The 12,913-nt window shown below is 48.8% G+C and overlaps 4 protein-coding genes across 4 annotated transcripts; 2 read left to right on the forward strand and 2 right to left on the reverse strand.

Moving 5' to 3' along the window:
- Positions 1-73: 73 nt before the first annotated feature.
- F4807DRAFT_327031 (ubiquitin-conjugating enzyme/RWD-like protein) lies at positions 74-1,544 on the reverse strand. The gene is made up of 4 exons (XM_047995213.1): positions 1,044-1,544; positions 708-979; positions 423-643; positions 74-365 (listed from the first exon to the last, which is right to left on the reverse strand). Exons 1-3 carry the CDS (start codon positions 1,305-1,307, stop codon positions 469-471), a joined length of 711 nt encoding a protein of 236 aa, XP_047849104.1. The 5' UTR covers positions 1,308-1,544; the 3' UTR covers positions 74-365; positions 423-468.
- Positions 1,545-2,133: 589 nt separating this feature from the next.
- Positions 2,134-4,591, forward strand: F4807DRAFT_327094 (uncharacterized protein). The gene is made up of 2 exons (XM_047995214.1): positions 2,134-2,583; positions 2,638-4,591. The coding sequence occupies exons 1-2, from the start codon at positions 2,292-2,294 to the stop codon at positions 4,062-4,064; spliced, it is 1,719 nt and encodes a 572-aa protein (XP_047849105.1). The 5' UTR covers positions 2,134-2,291; the 3' UTR covers positions 4,065-4,591.
- On the reverse strand, positions 4,424-6,960 carry F4807DRAFT_471906 (MFS general substrate transporter; the record flags this gene model as incomplete). Its single annotated transcript, XM_048002971.1, has 7 exons — positions 4,424-5,354; positions 5,444-5,744; positions 5,819-6,147; positions 6,219-6,502; positions 6,561-6,660; positions 6,723-6,748; positions 6,814-6,960. The coding sequence occupies 7 exons, from the start codon at positions 6,958-6,960 to the stop codon at positions 4,805-4,807; spliced, it is 1,737 nt and encodes a 578-aa protein (XP_047849106.1). The 3' UTR covers positions 4,424-4,804.
- A 2,986-nt stretch (positions 6,961-9,946) lies between these two features.
- Positions 9,947-12,771, forward strand: F4807DRAFT_446546 (putative hydroxymethyltransferase). The gene has a single exon (XM_047999819.1). It carries the CDS (start codon positions 10,129-10,131, stop codon positions 12,634-12,636), a length of 2,508 nt encoding a protein of 835 aa, XP_047849107.1. The 5' UTR covers positions 9,947-10,128; the 3' UTR covers positions 12,637-12,771.
- The last annotated feature ends 142 nt before the right edge of the window (positions 12,772-12,913 follow it).

A 12,913-nucleotide genomic window follows, 5' to 3' on the forward strand; every position in this document is an offset into this window, starting at 1 on the left:
AAAATAGATCTATATAAGATATATGTCTTTTAAACATTCGCTGAGTAGATTCATAGGTTCTTAAGCAATAAGCAAAATTTATAGTGAAAGGTTAGACCTATAATAAGGCCATGCAGGAATCTACCCAAATGCGTTTAAACCAGAAATCCGTGAGTTACCCTAGGCAATTTCGGTAGAAGCAGGTTTACAGAAATGTCAGAACAGTGACACGTATAAAGAGAATTATTAGCACAGTTCGGAGGCATAGGGAGTTGGAACCATGAAAATGAATTCATGTGCTGATAATATGTCCTAACTGAAAACCTCCTGACGCCTAATCCCATATGCAAGTCTGTGAAGACGATTCTGATTGCCGAAAGCAAGGACTAATATATGCTGTTGGTCGTGTCTGGGATCTACGCACAAGTGCGCGGGTACCGTACCTATAAATGTAAGGACCCCATGACTGGGTGCTTTGAGGTTATTACTTTAGGGCTCTCCCAGCAGACGGGCTGTAATGTCGCCCATGTACGCTTCCTCCAGCTCGTAGTCTTGGCCGTCGAGTCTGTCAATACCAACGAATTGGAAAGCTTCCACAACTCTATCGATGTCAAAGCCCATGTTGACGAATCTGTTAATGAGATCTTTGTTGTAACCCTGATATCTGTAGACAGTTAGCTACCCAGTTACTACAGCACTTACTACCCCCATGCCTCTTAAAACCATACCTGCTGTCGTCAACCTGCTGGGGAGCAACGGGGGTCCGAGGCTGAACGGATTGGAAGTTGGTGTTCCGAGGTGCGCCGGCATGAAGTACAGCCCATTCGTGAGCCTTCTTGTTGAAAGCCTCCCTGTCATTAATCATCATTCTAGCGACTTCAGCGTCTTGCGGGTCCTTAGGCTCGGGACTCTCGAAGAGACCTTGAAGGGATAAGAGGGTCGATTTGATCGTGAGAACGGGGGACCAGGCGGAACTTAGAGTATCGAGACAGATAGCGCCCTGTTCATTGAATGTGAGTGGAGAGTGGAGAGCGGATGGCTCTAAGATGATTGACAGTACGTACAGTTTGGCTGCTGATATTTGGATGCCACACTTTGGTGTCAAATTTCATGACGGGTGGTCGAAAGGGATACTCGTTTGGGATTCTGACGTCCACGATGAACTGACCACCCTCGTATGGTGTACTGGGCGGGCCAGGTATGCAAGCCTTCAGGTGGGTGAGGTCGCCGTTGTTACTGGCAGGCTGAGCGGTGATTCCAGAATTGTTAGCATCGGCTTCGATATCTGCCAACTCCTTGGCGACTCGTCGTGCCCTGCTAGAAGCCATGGTAAATCAACTCTAGTGTTGTTCAGCTGGTGGTATCGGGTAATGAAGGAATAGTATGGGGAAAATGCGAGCGTCGGTTTGCGGTATGGTTCACGATATCGGTCGTATTAAGTTAGGCAGATTGGACTGTTGTAGCATCGGCCTAGAAAGCGGGATAGACGGCGAATAAAGGGGGATACGAGAGGTCTACTGTTCTTAAACACCTAAGATATCTTGGGTAGCTACTAGGTATCCGATCTACCAAGGTTAATACCAAGTAGGGTGGGCTTAGGCGGGCTTAGACAATGTCAACGGCAAGAGAGAAATAGTGAGGCTGAATCAAATAAAGAAAATGGACAACTATTAGCTCCTTGCAGAACCTGACCGTCTCGGACGTTGATGTGACAGCTCAGAATGCATGAATAACTTGGTTGTGACTGGTCTTGAACAACCCTTGCGGCCAGTCAGAGTTGGAGTGATAAAAAGGTGTAGAATGTTAAAAAGAAAACGATCGAACAAGTGTTTGGCAGCTGAGAAGTTGAGACGCTGACACTTTCCGATCGTTGCAACCCCGCGATTGCCAGCAGTTCTGTGCTTGGTACCATACGTAACTGCAACCGTAGAAGGGGCAGAAGGGGCTAAGAATTGCACCTAGGCGTAAATGGAAATGGCGATCTGATGGCATCATGCTTATAGACGGTATTTGATGTCTAACCCATATTATGTAATGTTCACGGCATAAGATACGACGGGATAGCGGGGTCCTATGGATACATGGATAACTCCATAGTGGTCATTCTATTATCTTTCATTGGCTGGATTTCATTGAAGATTTCCACCCCCACTACATACACTTTTTTACGTCAACCTGCGATTTCATAAACTTACACACTTCAACCTCAAGTTCCACCATCAGCAGTTATCGTCTCCATTATTACTCGCCCGAGGTGCTCTTGCTAACCACTCATCTACAAAGAGCACATTGAACTACATGCAACTTACGCAATGGCCACGACCACGATAACGGCGACAGTCCGAAAGAAAGATGCCAACCTTCCGCCAGAGAACGAGCGATTCTTGCGATGTTGCGCCGATATTGCGAATGCCCTCATCGAAGACCATGAAGCCTCCAAGAACCCCAAGAATCCCAAGCGGGATATCAATCTCAACAGCCTGCGCTCGAAATTCTCGAGGAAGCATAAGATCGCTAGCATGCCTCCGCTGACGGCCATTATCGCCGCCGTTCCCGAACACTACAAGAAATATATCCTACCGAAACTGATCGCGAAGCCTATTCGTACGTCAGCGTAAAATATAAGGGGTAACTTTCATCGTACTGACTTATAGTCAGGCACTTCTTCGGGTATCGCAGTTGTGGCTGTCATGTGTAAACCTCACAGATGCCCTCATATCGCCTTCACTGGCAACATCTGCGTCTACTGCCCAGGTGGGCCCGACTCCGACTTCGAATATAGCACACAGTCCTATACAGGTTACGAACCCACCTCCATGCGTGCCATTCGCGCCCGATACGATCCTTTCGAACAAGCTCGAGGTCGTGTTGATCAGTTAAAGTCTCTCGGGCACTCGGTAGACAAGGTCGAATATATTATCATGGGCGGCACATTTATGTCGCTCCCTATTCCATACCGAGAAGAGTTTATCTCCCAGCTGCACAACGCCCTAAGTGGTTACCAGACGACGAACGTCGATGAGGCGGTCGAAGCCGGCGAGATGAGCAATGTGAAGTGCGTTGGTATTACCATCGAAACTCGACCAGACTACTGTCTCCAACCACATCTAACAGATATGCTTCGATATGGATGTACACGTTTAGAAATTGGCGTTCAGTCATTGTACGAAGATGTCGCACGAGATACAAATAGGGGGCATACTGTTGCTGCAGTCGCTGAAACGTTCTGCCTTGCCAAGGACGCTGGATACAAAGTCGTTTCGCACATGATGCCGGATTTACCAAACGTCGGCATGGAACGCGATCTAGACCAATTTCGAGAATATTTCGAAAATCCAGCGTTTCGAACTGACGGGTTGAAGATATATCCTACACTAGTCATCCGCGGCACAGGTCTTTACGAGTTGTGGAGGACGGGCCGTTACAAGAATTATACTCCAAATGATTTAATCGATATTGTTGCTAGGATCTTAGCGCTCGTGCCCCCTTGGACTAGGATCTACCGAGTGCAGAGAGATATACCGATGCCGCTAGTCACATCCGGTGTTGAGAATGGAAATTTGAGAGAATTGGCCCTTGCGCGAATGAAGGACTTTGGCACGACCTGCCGTGACGTGCGAACACGCGAGGTCGGCATCAATGAGGTCAAGCACAAGATCCGACCCAACCAGATTGAACTAATTCGTCGTGATTATACTGCCAATGGTGGTTGGGAGACATTCCTGGCTTACGAAGATCCCAAACAGGATATCTTAGTCGCTCTACTTCGCTTGCGAAAATGCACGGAGAAATATACCTACCGTGAGGAGTTAATCGGCCAACAGACCAGCCTTGTCAGGGAACTACACGTTTACGGAACCGCCGTACCAGTCCACGCTAGGGACCCCAAGAAGTTCCAACACCAAGGCTTCGGTACTCTCCTCATGGAAGAGGCCGAACGTATCGCGCGTGACGAACATGGGAGCGACAAGATTAGCGTCATCAGTGGCGTTGGAGTGAGAAGCTATTACAGGAAACTCGGATATTGGTTAGACGGTCCTTATATGAGCAAGTGGCTTGATGGTCGTCCCCAAGAAAAGTCTTGAACGCAACGGACTCGTTCTTAATGCTTACGCCGATAGCTCGATACGCCTTTCGCGCAACCTACAAGAAACCCCCCGGATTATCGATTTCGAGACAGTAGGATGTGCCGGTTCCTATAGGCCGATCGAGTCTTGGCTTACACACAAGTCTCGGCCTCTTTCGAGTGTGAGAAAATATACAAAGGGAAGACTCGGTGTTAGAACGATACAAGAGGATATTCGGATCTACTTTAGGCCATGAGAAAACCGGAATCATTCCGGAATCATATCCAGTTCAGGTGCTATAACTACCTCCTGAACCGCCGATATAGACACGTAAAGATAGGTGGTCCTATCTCTGTTGACCAGGGCTAAGTGCGACCTCATCAACGTTTGCTTAGTTATCTACCTATCAAAACAGGTAGTTTAAACCGAGCTTCCATGCTTTTTGAAGGGCGCTATCTTTGCATCTGACCTATTCCCTTTACGATATCCTATCTGGTTTAGAAAAAGATGGCCTGAGAGAATTGCCAAGGCCAGCCACGACGTGGCACTAACATCCGAATGTCTAGGGTGTTAAATAACACATTTCTAGCATAAGACGAACCGCAATCACGAACATATCTGATACCAAGGCAGTGCCACTGACAAACGACGATCCAAGGTCGTGCATGAATCGGTAAAATTAGATAACCTCAAACCTGGTGTGCTCCGGTTCATCCTTAATATATATGTTCGACCATGTACGCCTTCAAATCGTGTATTCACGCGCTTTCGTCGTGTTTGACATGTTCCACGGTAGCCTCGACCTTCTCTGTCATTAAATCTTTGACTCCCTTCAATAGTGCGACGGCGATGATGGCTAACACGACGAACGGGATGACACTTGCCCAAGCTAACCTATACGCGTGAGCGTACTCCCATCTACTAGCATCAACAGCCGCTGTCCAAACCGCAGGAGTAGCGGCGTCAACCCCCGACCCTATCTGTCCAGCATCCAGAGCTTCTATTAGCGCGGGTACACTGCTCTCCGGCAAACCCGCGTCGGTGGCCGCGTTACCGACGCCTGCTGCGTAATGGCTAGCTAGCCGACCGTTTATAATCGCGTTCAAGACAGCCGAGCCGAAGGCGCCACCGATGGCGCGGGCGGAAAATGCGAGACCTGTTGCGGTTGACAGGAAAGCGTGCGGCGCTGTAAATTGGATGCATGCGACGAGGAGCGTGAGCGGTCCTGCCTGGCCGATGCCTGCTAGCACGTTTAGGCCAATTTGCGGGGAGCTCCACGATGGTTGGATGGTTGCGTAGCAAATGGTTCTATACGACGCGGATCAATACGTCAGGCCTTTTAATCATCGACAATGCCCCCGTAGGCCAGTTAAGGGAGAGGTTCATTAAGGACTTACACGACTAAAAAAATGGTAAAGGTGATGAGCAAGGGTATTTGCAGATCTTTGTATCGAGTCGCGTACCAAGTAATTGGAATGGAGGCGAATAAGACGGGAAGCTGGTAACTCAACTGGCGAACCGAGATAAGCCATGCGTCGCTCTCAAATCCCAGATTGAGCACGATCTGTGGTACGACTGAGTTGACGGCGCTATAGAAGATCCAACCCTCAACTGCGAATGAGAAGATGGAGTATGCAAAATTGGCGTTCTGCCGGAAGAAGACATGTGCAACTAGACCGTCAGGTCGTCCCCTCCATTCTAGTATCATCAGTCAAGTCATCACAATCACTGCGTCAAAGAGAGACGTCATGAATACGGGGTTGTCTTCGTACCGTAAAGAGCAAAACCGCTCAACATCACCAAACCTAAACTGAGCGGTACGGCGACGTGAGGGCTCGACCAGCTGTATGCCCCTCCAGCCCAATCAAGCGCAAGGAGCATCAGCGTTGCACTGCCGACGAATAGTGTAGAGCCGATAGGATCGCAAGCCCATATGTAGTCCCGCAAAGTCATTTTTGGATATTCAACATGTTTGGGCGGCCAGTAGAAGCAGAAGAGCCCTACCGAGGTGATCCCATGGAAAGCGGCTTGCATCCAGAAGATGTATCGCCATCCGCCAACATTAACGTTAGTGACCGCGCCGCCGCCGAGGGACCCGATCCTATTTGCGTCAGTTTTCTTAAATGAAAGTTCAGATAAGGAGCTTAGGAGGATGACAATAACAGAACATACAGTCCACCCAGGGAACCTCCAATAAACGCGAAGCCATTGGCAAGGGCGCGATATTTCAATGGCAGGATCTCGGCGGGAATTGCCTGGACGATGGAGATTGTAGACAACGTAACACCGATAAGAATCCCGCCACCTATGAGCATACCCATTGACGTCGCCTTAGCAGATACGACGGCACCTACAAAGGCAATCAAGGGTGGCACCGTGGCAAGGAATTTCCTATCTAACACATCGGATAGGCGACCAACTATCGGCGATAGTACAGACTGCATGAGTAAAGGGCCCTAGAGAATCTCCATCAGTTCTGGGCATATCACATAGGTGTCGTGCAGGAGTCAGCACCTGGATGACCCAACCAGCTATCGAGGCCTCTCCGAGGTCGCGAATGATGAATGCTATAACCGAACCCGCAGCCACTACTACGAACACCTGAGCCATGATGCTATGTATTACCGTCAGTATGGAAAGTTGAGTATGGGTCCATGAGTGTGCGAATACACTCACGCGAAGCAGGTTATGAACACTACCAGCTACATGATTGTCAATATGTCAGTACCATATCTGGCCAAAGCAAGAATATCTTTAGGTTCCATACCCACGATCTCCAACTGAGATGGATGTGATAAACATCTTGGGTCGCCTCTTGTTCGATCGGCACGGCCTCGAGGGCTTCCTTATGGCTCACAGCTGGTTTTTGGTCATCAACTAACCCCATCGAAGGCTTTTCGGTCTCAGAAGACATGATGAAGTATGGAGATAGGCTTCAAATTATGAAGTTGGTGGGGATAGCTGCTGGGAACAAGAAGCAATTTTTGAGATTGCCAGACGACGAGATGTCTTATTTCTCCTCCGCCCGCACTTCATGATAACCGACCAAGGCTCTCCAAGTCAGCATCCATATGGATACGTACGTGCTCTGATAGGACCCAAGTTAGCCATGCTTGTGTTATAATGTAACATTAGCCTTGTCGGTCTATCCCGAATCTGTAGTAATCCTGGCCTTCAACTACAAGTGTGGATATGTTTACCCACTAAACCACTAGTCGCTATCGACTACCCCAGCTTGTATCTAAGGAGTGCGGAGACCCCGGATTTCTAAACGGCAATTATATTATACGTATAAAGATTCATTGCGGGGGTACGAAATGAAGATTCGGGGTTATTCATTACGAACGGTCATCCTCGGCGCAAAGCCAACGATCCGTATTCAGTAGATTCCTAAAGAGACGAGACTGATGACATATACGATGCGACCCCTTTTCACCTTATGTCACCTAGGCGTTCTCCCCATAATAATAAAATTAGGAAAACTTTATCGTCTAGTTACAAATCTTCTGGTGACTTACGAGTCTCTACTATGAACATTTACCTTACTAGATAATCTGCTTTCATCTATGTCACCCCCTTGTTAGGTACCACTGTTGGATCATAGCACTCAATAATACTAACTGCATAAGGCTCGTCGCCGCCGCCCCAAATACGCCAGACGCCATGGCGTGCCCCTCGCTTAGGATAAGAGCCATTCTCACGTCGGCAATTGATCTCTGCTCCGCGGTCCTCAGCACCAGTGATACTAATAACACATGACTAAGTTAGTTGAAAACGCATATAATTATATGTCCCTCTTTTTATTTGACTCGCTGATACGCGTATGTTCCTAGCGTTAGGTCTTGAGATGTATAGCGGTAATACCTCTACCGCGTCGCTGTATACAAGATATCAAAAGAGACAGGAATTCTGCTAAGATAAGAGCGAGACCGGTGACTCGGTGCAAACATGGATCGCTTTAGTCAACTTAATTAGAGTTATTGATTCGGTACTTGGACAGAACGCGTCTTTTTGACGAAATGTAGTATAACTCAGATTACCACCCAAGTAACTATATTTACCTACCTACCTCCGCAAAATTACTTTAATCTTCTTTATACCATCTGACCACTTAACTCCCTACCTATCGGAGACAATCAGTCTGAGCTAACAACTCATTTTTTTAGACTACTTTCAGGTTTCAGGTTTTATTCCATGCTTAGCCATCGTTCTCGGTCATGTGGAAGGAATTCAACTCTCCTGTTAATGTTTCTAAGGACTCATATAGCTTGTTGTATATGAAGTGCCCACTAGAAGTGTTTAAATGTGAGGATAATCTTACACAATTCATCTACTACCTAGTATTGGTTATAAGTTTGCCTCTTCATGTCTAGACTTTTGCGGGCGAATGAGCATATGGACTAGGTCGAGAGCTAGAAGATCAAACTTTGTTACGTAAAACTAACACGACTCTATAACCCAGCGATCCGCGCATACTTGGTCCCGCGTCGTTCAGAAGCTACCTCCGTGTTCATCCTATACTTGAAGAGACGTCAATGATGTCGGGAAGGCCGACCCATCACTGGTTCGTCTAACGCTGGCTTCAAAATCAAGACGGCTGACTCCCTTCAGCGAGAAATGTCCTCGGCCCCGGACATAGATCTCACCCTGCAGCGCAACATCTGTAACATATCGCACGCATGCGTTTCTTCCACAGTTCGTGTGAATCTTAAACCACCAATCTCCATAGACGAGGAGGGTAAAGTTGGAAGCTCCGCAAGCCTGGCGTCGGGGTTGGCGCAATGCGTGTATGCCACCGCGTATATGGCGTAACCTAGGCTGTATATCTAGTCGGTCTGACTAATACTAGATGATGGAGACGGTTGCAATAGGTGATGTTGTTGGGCGGTAACTATAGCTTAGTCGTCTTCTTACGTTAGATGCGGGCCAGACTTCATCTCTTGCAACTCATACCTAACCATCGGCTATTTCTCATAATTTACACTCAGATTAGAGAATTCCATACGAAAGGAAGGATAAAAGTTATAAAATAGAGATCTTTTTTTAAACAACGCTTATAAAAAGTATAATATCTCATGTTCTGGTTTGTTATGACTTAAAGCAGCAATCTTTTGAAGCAGGAAACGTCGTGGTTACCAGAGGCATATTGCCACCAGCTGAAATGCACATTTTATGGAGTTTCTCATATTAGGAACGCGTGTCGTGTGACGTCCGAGGTAAAGCGTACCGTCCAAGCGACCCTCCTAATAGTGATCTTGTATATTAGGTACGTTTGAATAATCTAACTTAGCTGTGTAAAAGCGGTCCACTTACTATAGTATCATTATGATCATGAGAACACATTTAAGGGTCAATTGCATGCAGGTAATTTGAATGGAAATCTTCAGATCTCATCTGTTACAGTCGATTTCAGCTCAAGATCTTGTTGCGCCAAGTCTCTCCGACCATGGACTCTCATAGAGTACGCCAGAATGGCTAAGGTATTCGTATATGTTATAACAGCTCTTTACCTGAATAGCTTCGTTGCAGCTGCTGTGTAATTAACCTACCTGTCTGGTGGTTGTCGCGACGGCAGAGATGAGTGGAGACTGAGTGAGATTTGGAGATTGGCAATGTCTATGTCTCGCGTACTTCGTCGTTCACCTCTCCACTGACGACATTTCAAATGACCGATACCTCCAGGCTTATTACCTCCACCGAGAGTGTGTTCAGCTCTTAGGTGACGATGGCTTCAGGTATGGATGACGTCTCAAACACCGAATGTGGAGGGAGACTACCTGCACGCGTCGCGAGCCATGGTCTGGCAATGTAGGATTTGGAAACCATCCTGAGAAGTCAGATCGGTTTATGGACCACTCTAGAGGGTTGAAGGCAGTGGCTGCAGCATTTGATTGCGACAACCACATAGCATCATACAGGTGAATTCAGATATATAAACGACCAACTCCCTCGATGATTTTCCGTCCAGTCTGTATCATTGCTTAAACAACAGCACGCTTTGATAACTTGTCCTACCGATCCAACCATCTCTTCACGTCAACTATACTGTGATCACAGTTAACCTGACTCTTTCCACTTCATAATGTCTCAAAAGATTATCTGTGATGCCTCCGTCGGCTCTGGGGCCGGCCAGTGGTACGGAACGCTCGTGATCAAAAACATTCGTTACGAAGATGGCTCCTCTGTAACTATCCAGAGTTTCTTGGGAGTCAAGTTCTTGGCACCCAAGACGACAGCCGATATTACCGTCAACGCACAGTTTACCCCCTGGCAGGAAGTTTCGTCAGAGATCTCCACTGAGGAACTCGACCAGAACACGATCGATGTTACCGCAAAGGTCTTCGTTCAACAGGCGCATACGTTCGTTGCTAGTGACACTATCACTTGGGGTATTAATGCAGACTTGACGGTTAACCCTGACACCTACACCAACTCGTTTGAGCTCTACGCCGACGCTTTGCCAGGTGGAACGGTCAACATCGAAGTTGCGGCTGCCCCTGACTCAGCGCTGGCGGATACCGAGCAGGTCGTGTATCTTGAGAAAGGCACTCAAGCCACTCCACTCACCGCAACTCCAGGCGAGACCGAGTCATACCAAGTGGCAGCCGGAACATACAATGTCGAAGCAGCTGAGCTCGCCAACTCAGACGAAACCGTCGTAGCCACTGCTCTGGTATCACCGAGCCAGGTAGAAGTCCAGGTTGGAGCGGAATCAGCTGTGAGCGTGACCTATGGTGTGGTTCAGAAGTACTCCGCCCTTGATGTGAGCATCGGGTCGCTCTCCTCGCCAATCGACAAGGAACCGCTTCATGTCAAAGTGGTTGATAACAGCACCGCTACAGTGATCGACGAGTTCCTCAGTTCCAATAATCGCACAACGAACTTGCGACGGCTTCCCGCCTCGGGCAGTGTCGACGTCAGCGCTCAGATTACTCTCAACAATGTCAAATATAGCGCTGTCAAAACTGTACAGCTTTCTGGCAGCCTTATCCAAGTTTCCGTCGGCCAGAGTGACATAAAGACTGAAAACATCGACACCACTGGCTTTGTGGACCTGCCGGTCCAGGTACAGACAGATCTCACTGGGTCTAGCGGGACCATATCCGTCCGCCTCACTTCGGCGAACAAGGACCTTATCTACACCCAGCAACTCAGCGTCGGCTCTGCATCCAGCAAGTTTGACGTAAAAGTCGCCCCCGGTGACTACACTGTGAAAGCCACCGGTTTCATTCAAGACTCGACTGTCTACGCTATCCAGGCCCCTGCCGCGTTGACTGTCAACAGCGATGGTAGCACCGTTCTGCAGCTAGCGACACAGAAAGGAGCGGACCTAAACGTCAATGGGTTCACTGATTTCCTCACTTTCGGCGGGCTTAGCGATCTGGTTGATCTCGAGGGAACCGATTTCGTGGCGGCCAATGCGTTCTCGCTTTTCAAGTACGCCGGCAACGATGGTGCTGGAGATGCGGGTACTTACTTGGCAGACGATCCCGCCACTACGAAGACGGTACAGCTCGCAGATACCGTGGCGGACAAGCTTGGTCACTCGGTGCTACCGGTAATGATTTCATACACGGTCAATCTGTCCCTAGGCGATACCCTCGCCCAGCTAAATAACAAGGAGGGTCTCGCGCACAGCTTCGGGAATTTGATACTATCCATGAACCTAGCCCAGAGTACCAGCAAACAAACCGTTCCCATCGGCTACGTTGTCAACCCAGACTTCCTCGGCGAGTGCCAGAAGGGACCGTCAGGCCAGGCGCTCAGCCCTGACTACAGTATGGCCGTGCGAGAACCGTTAGCGGACGCCCTCCAATACCGAAAAGTCGACGCCGACATTCCCGACGACGTCACCGATACACTCAAAGGCTATGTCGTTGCCGTCAATTGGTTGATACGGACTGTTTGCCCTCGGGCGACTTTCGGATGGCAAGCGAATATCTGGGGCGTCGGCAGTTCGACATGGATCTACACGAAGGACGCCAGCGCAGACGGCCCGGCCCAGATGGCTAAGAAGACGGCCGACTACATCAAGTCGCTCGAAGTATACAGCGGTAAATACGTGCCCGACTTCCTAGCCATCGACCGCTACGAAGCGGACGACTTCACCCAGCGAGCCTACACGAACGGCTACTGCTACGGTCCGTACGAGTGGGGACGCTTCTTCGACTTCTGCGGCGCCCTCAGCCTGGAACTCCAAGTCCCCGTGATGCCGTGGCAGATCCCAGCAAGCCGCATCCCAGCGCGCACCGAGTCCGTCGTGGACCTCGAGGTGGAGCACTGGGGAAGCGGCGGGACGTACATCTTCGGCGATGCGAACATCGGCTCGGACTACCTTAACATCCACCCGAAGATCCTGGAGATCAAGCCGGCCCCGCTAGTCACGCACCCGACCGTAGAGGATCTCTTCGCTTCTGCCCAGCCGTTCGATCTGAGCGACCCGGCATACTTCGACTTCCCTCTGCGCGGTATCTTCGCCGTGCTTCTCGGCGGCGGCGCGACTACCGGTATTGTCACGACTATTGGTAAGACGGCGAAATGGACGCAGGAGAAGACGAGTGCTTATATGGAGGACCCTGTCTCTTGGTGAAACTTCGTCTTATGGGTTTTTTTTGAGAGGTGTTCATGATAAGCCGTTGGAGATATAAAAATCTACCTTATTAGAAAAATATTTATGGAGACAAATGCGACACAATGATCGGAGGAACAGGATGGGTTCACGGACGGGGTAGTTACTTCATAGTTACGAAAGTATAACTGACATTCATCAATATAAAACCAACTTTTGTCACTCCTTACAAATGTTTTTTGAGCTTCGAAATTTGTATCATTTGTTATCATCTTCCCCTTGCTGCCTCATATGAGTC

Source organism: Annulohypoxylon truncatum (assembly GCF_022578515.1).
Source record: "Annulohypoxylon truncatum strain CBS 140777 unplaced genomic scaffold F4807scaffold_54, whole genome shotgun sequence".
Lineage (NCBI taxonomy): Eukaryota > Fungi > Ascomycota > Sordariomycetes > Xylariales > Hypoxylaceae > Annulohypoxylon > Annulohypoxylon truncatum.

Coding starts and splice junctions, on each gene's coding strand:
- F4807DRAFT_327094 (XM_047995214.1), top strand. CDS start 2,292: ATGGCCACGACCACGATAACGGCGACAGTCCGAAAGAAAGATGCCAAC. Junction 2,584..2,637: donor ACTGATCGCGAAGCCTATTC/GTACGTCAGCGT, acceptor ACTTATAGTCAG/GCACTTCTTCGGGTATCGCA.
- F4807DRAFT_446546 (XM_047999819.1), top strand. CDS start 10,129: ATGTCTCAAAAGATTATCTGTGATGCCTCCGTCGGCTCTGGGGCCGGC.
- F4807DRAFT_327031 (XM_047995213.1), bottom strand. CDS start 1,307: ATGGCTTCTAGCAGGGCACGACGAGTCGCCAAGGAGTTGGCAGATATC. Junction 980..1,043: donor CAAATATCAGCAGCCAAACT/GTACGTACTGTC, acceptor TTCAATGAACAG/GGCGCTATCTGTCTCGATAC. Junction 644..707: donor CAGCAGGTTGACGACAGCAG/GTATGGTTTTAA, acceptor AACTGTCTACAG/ATATCAGGGTTACAACAAAG.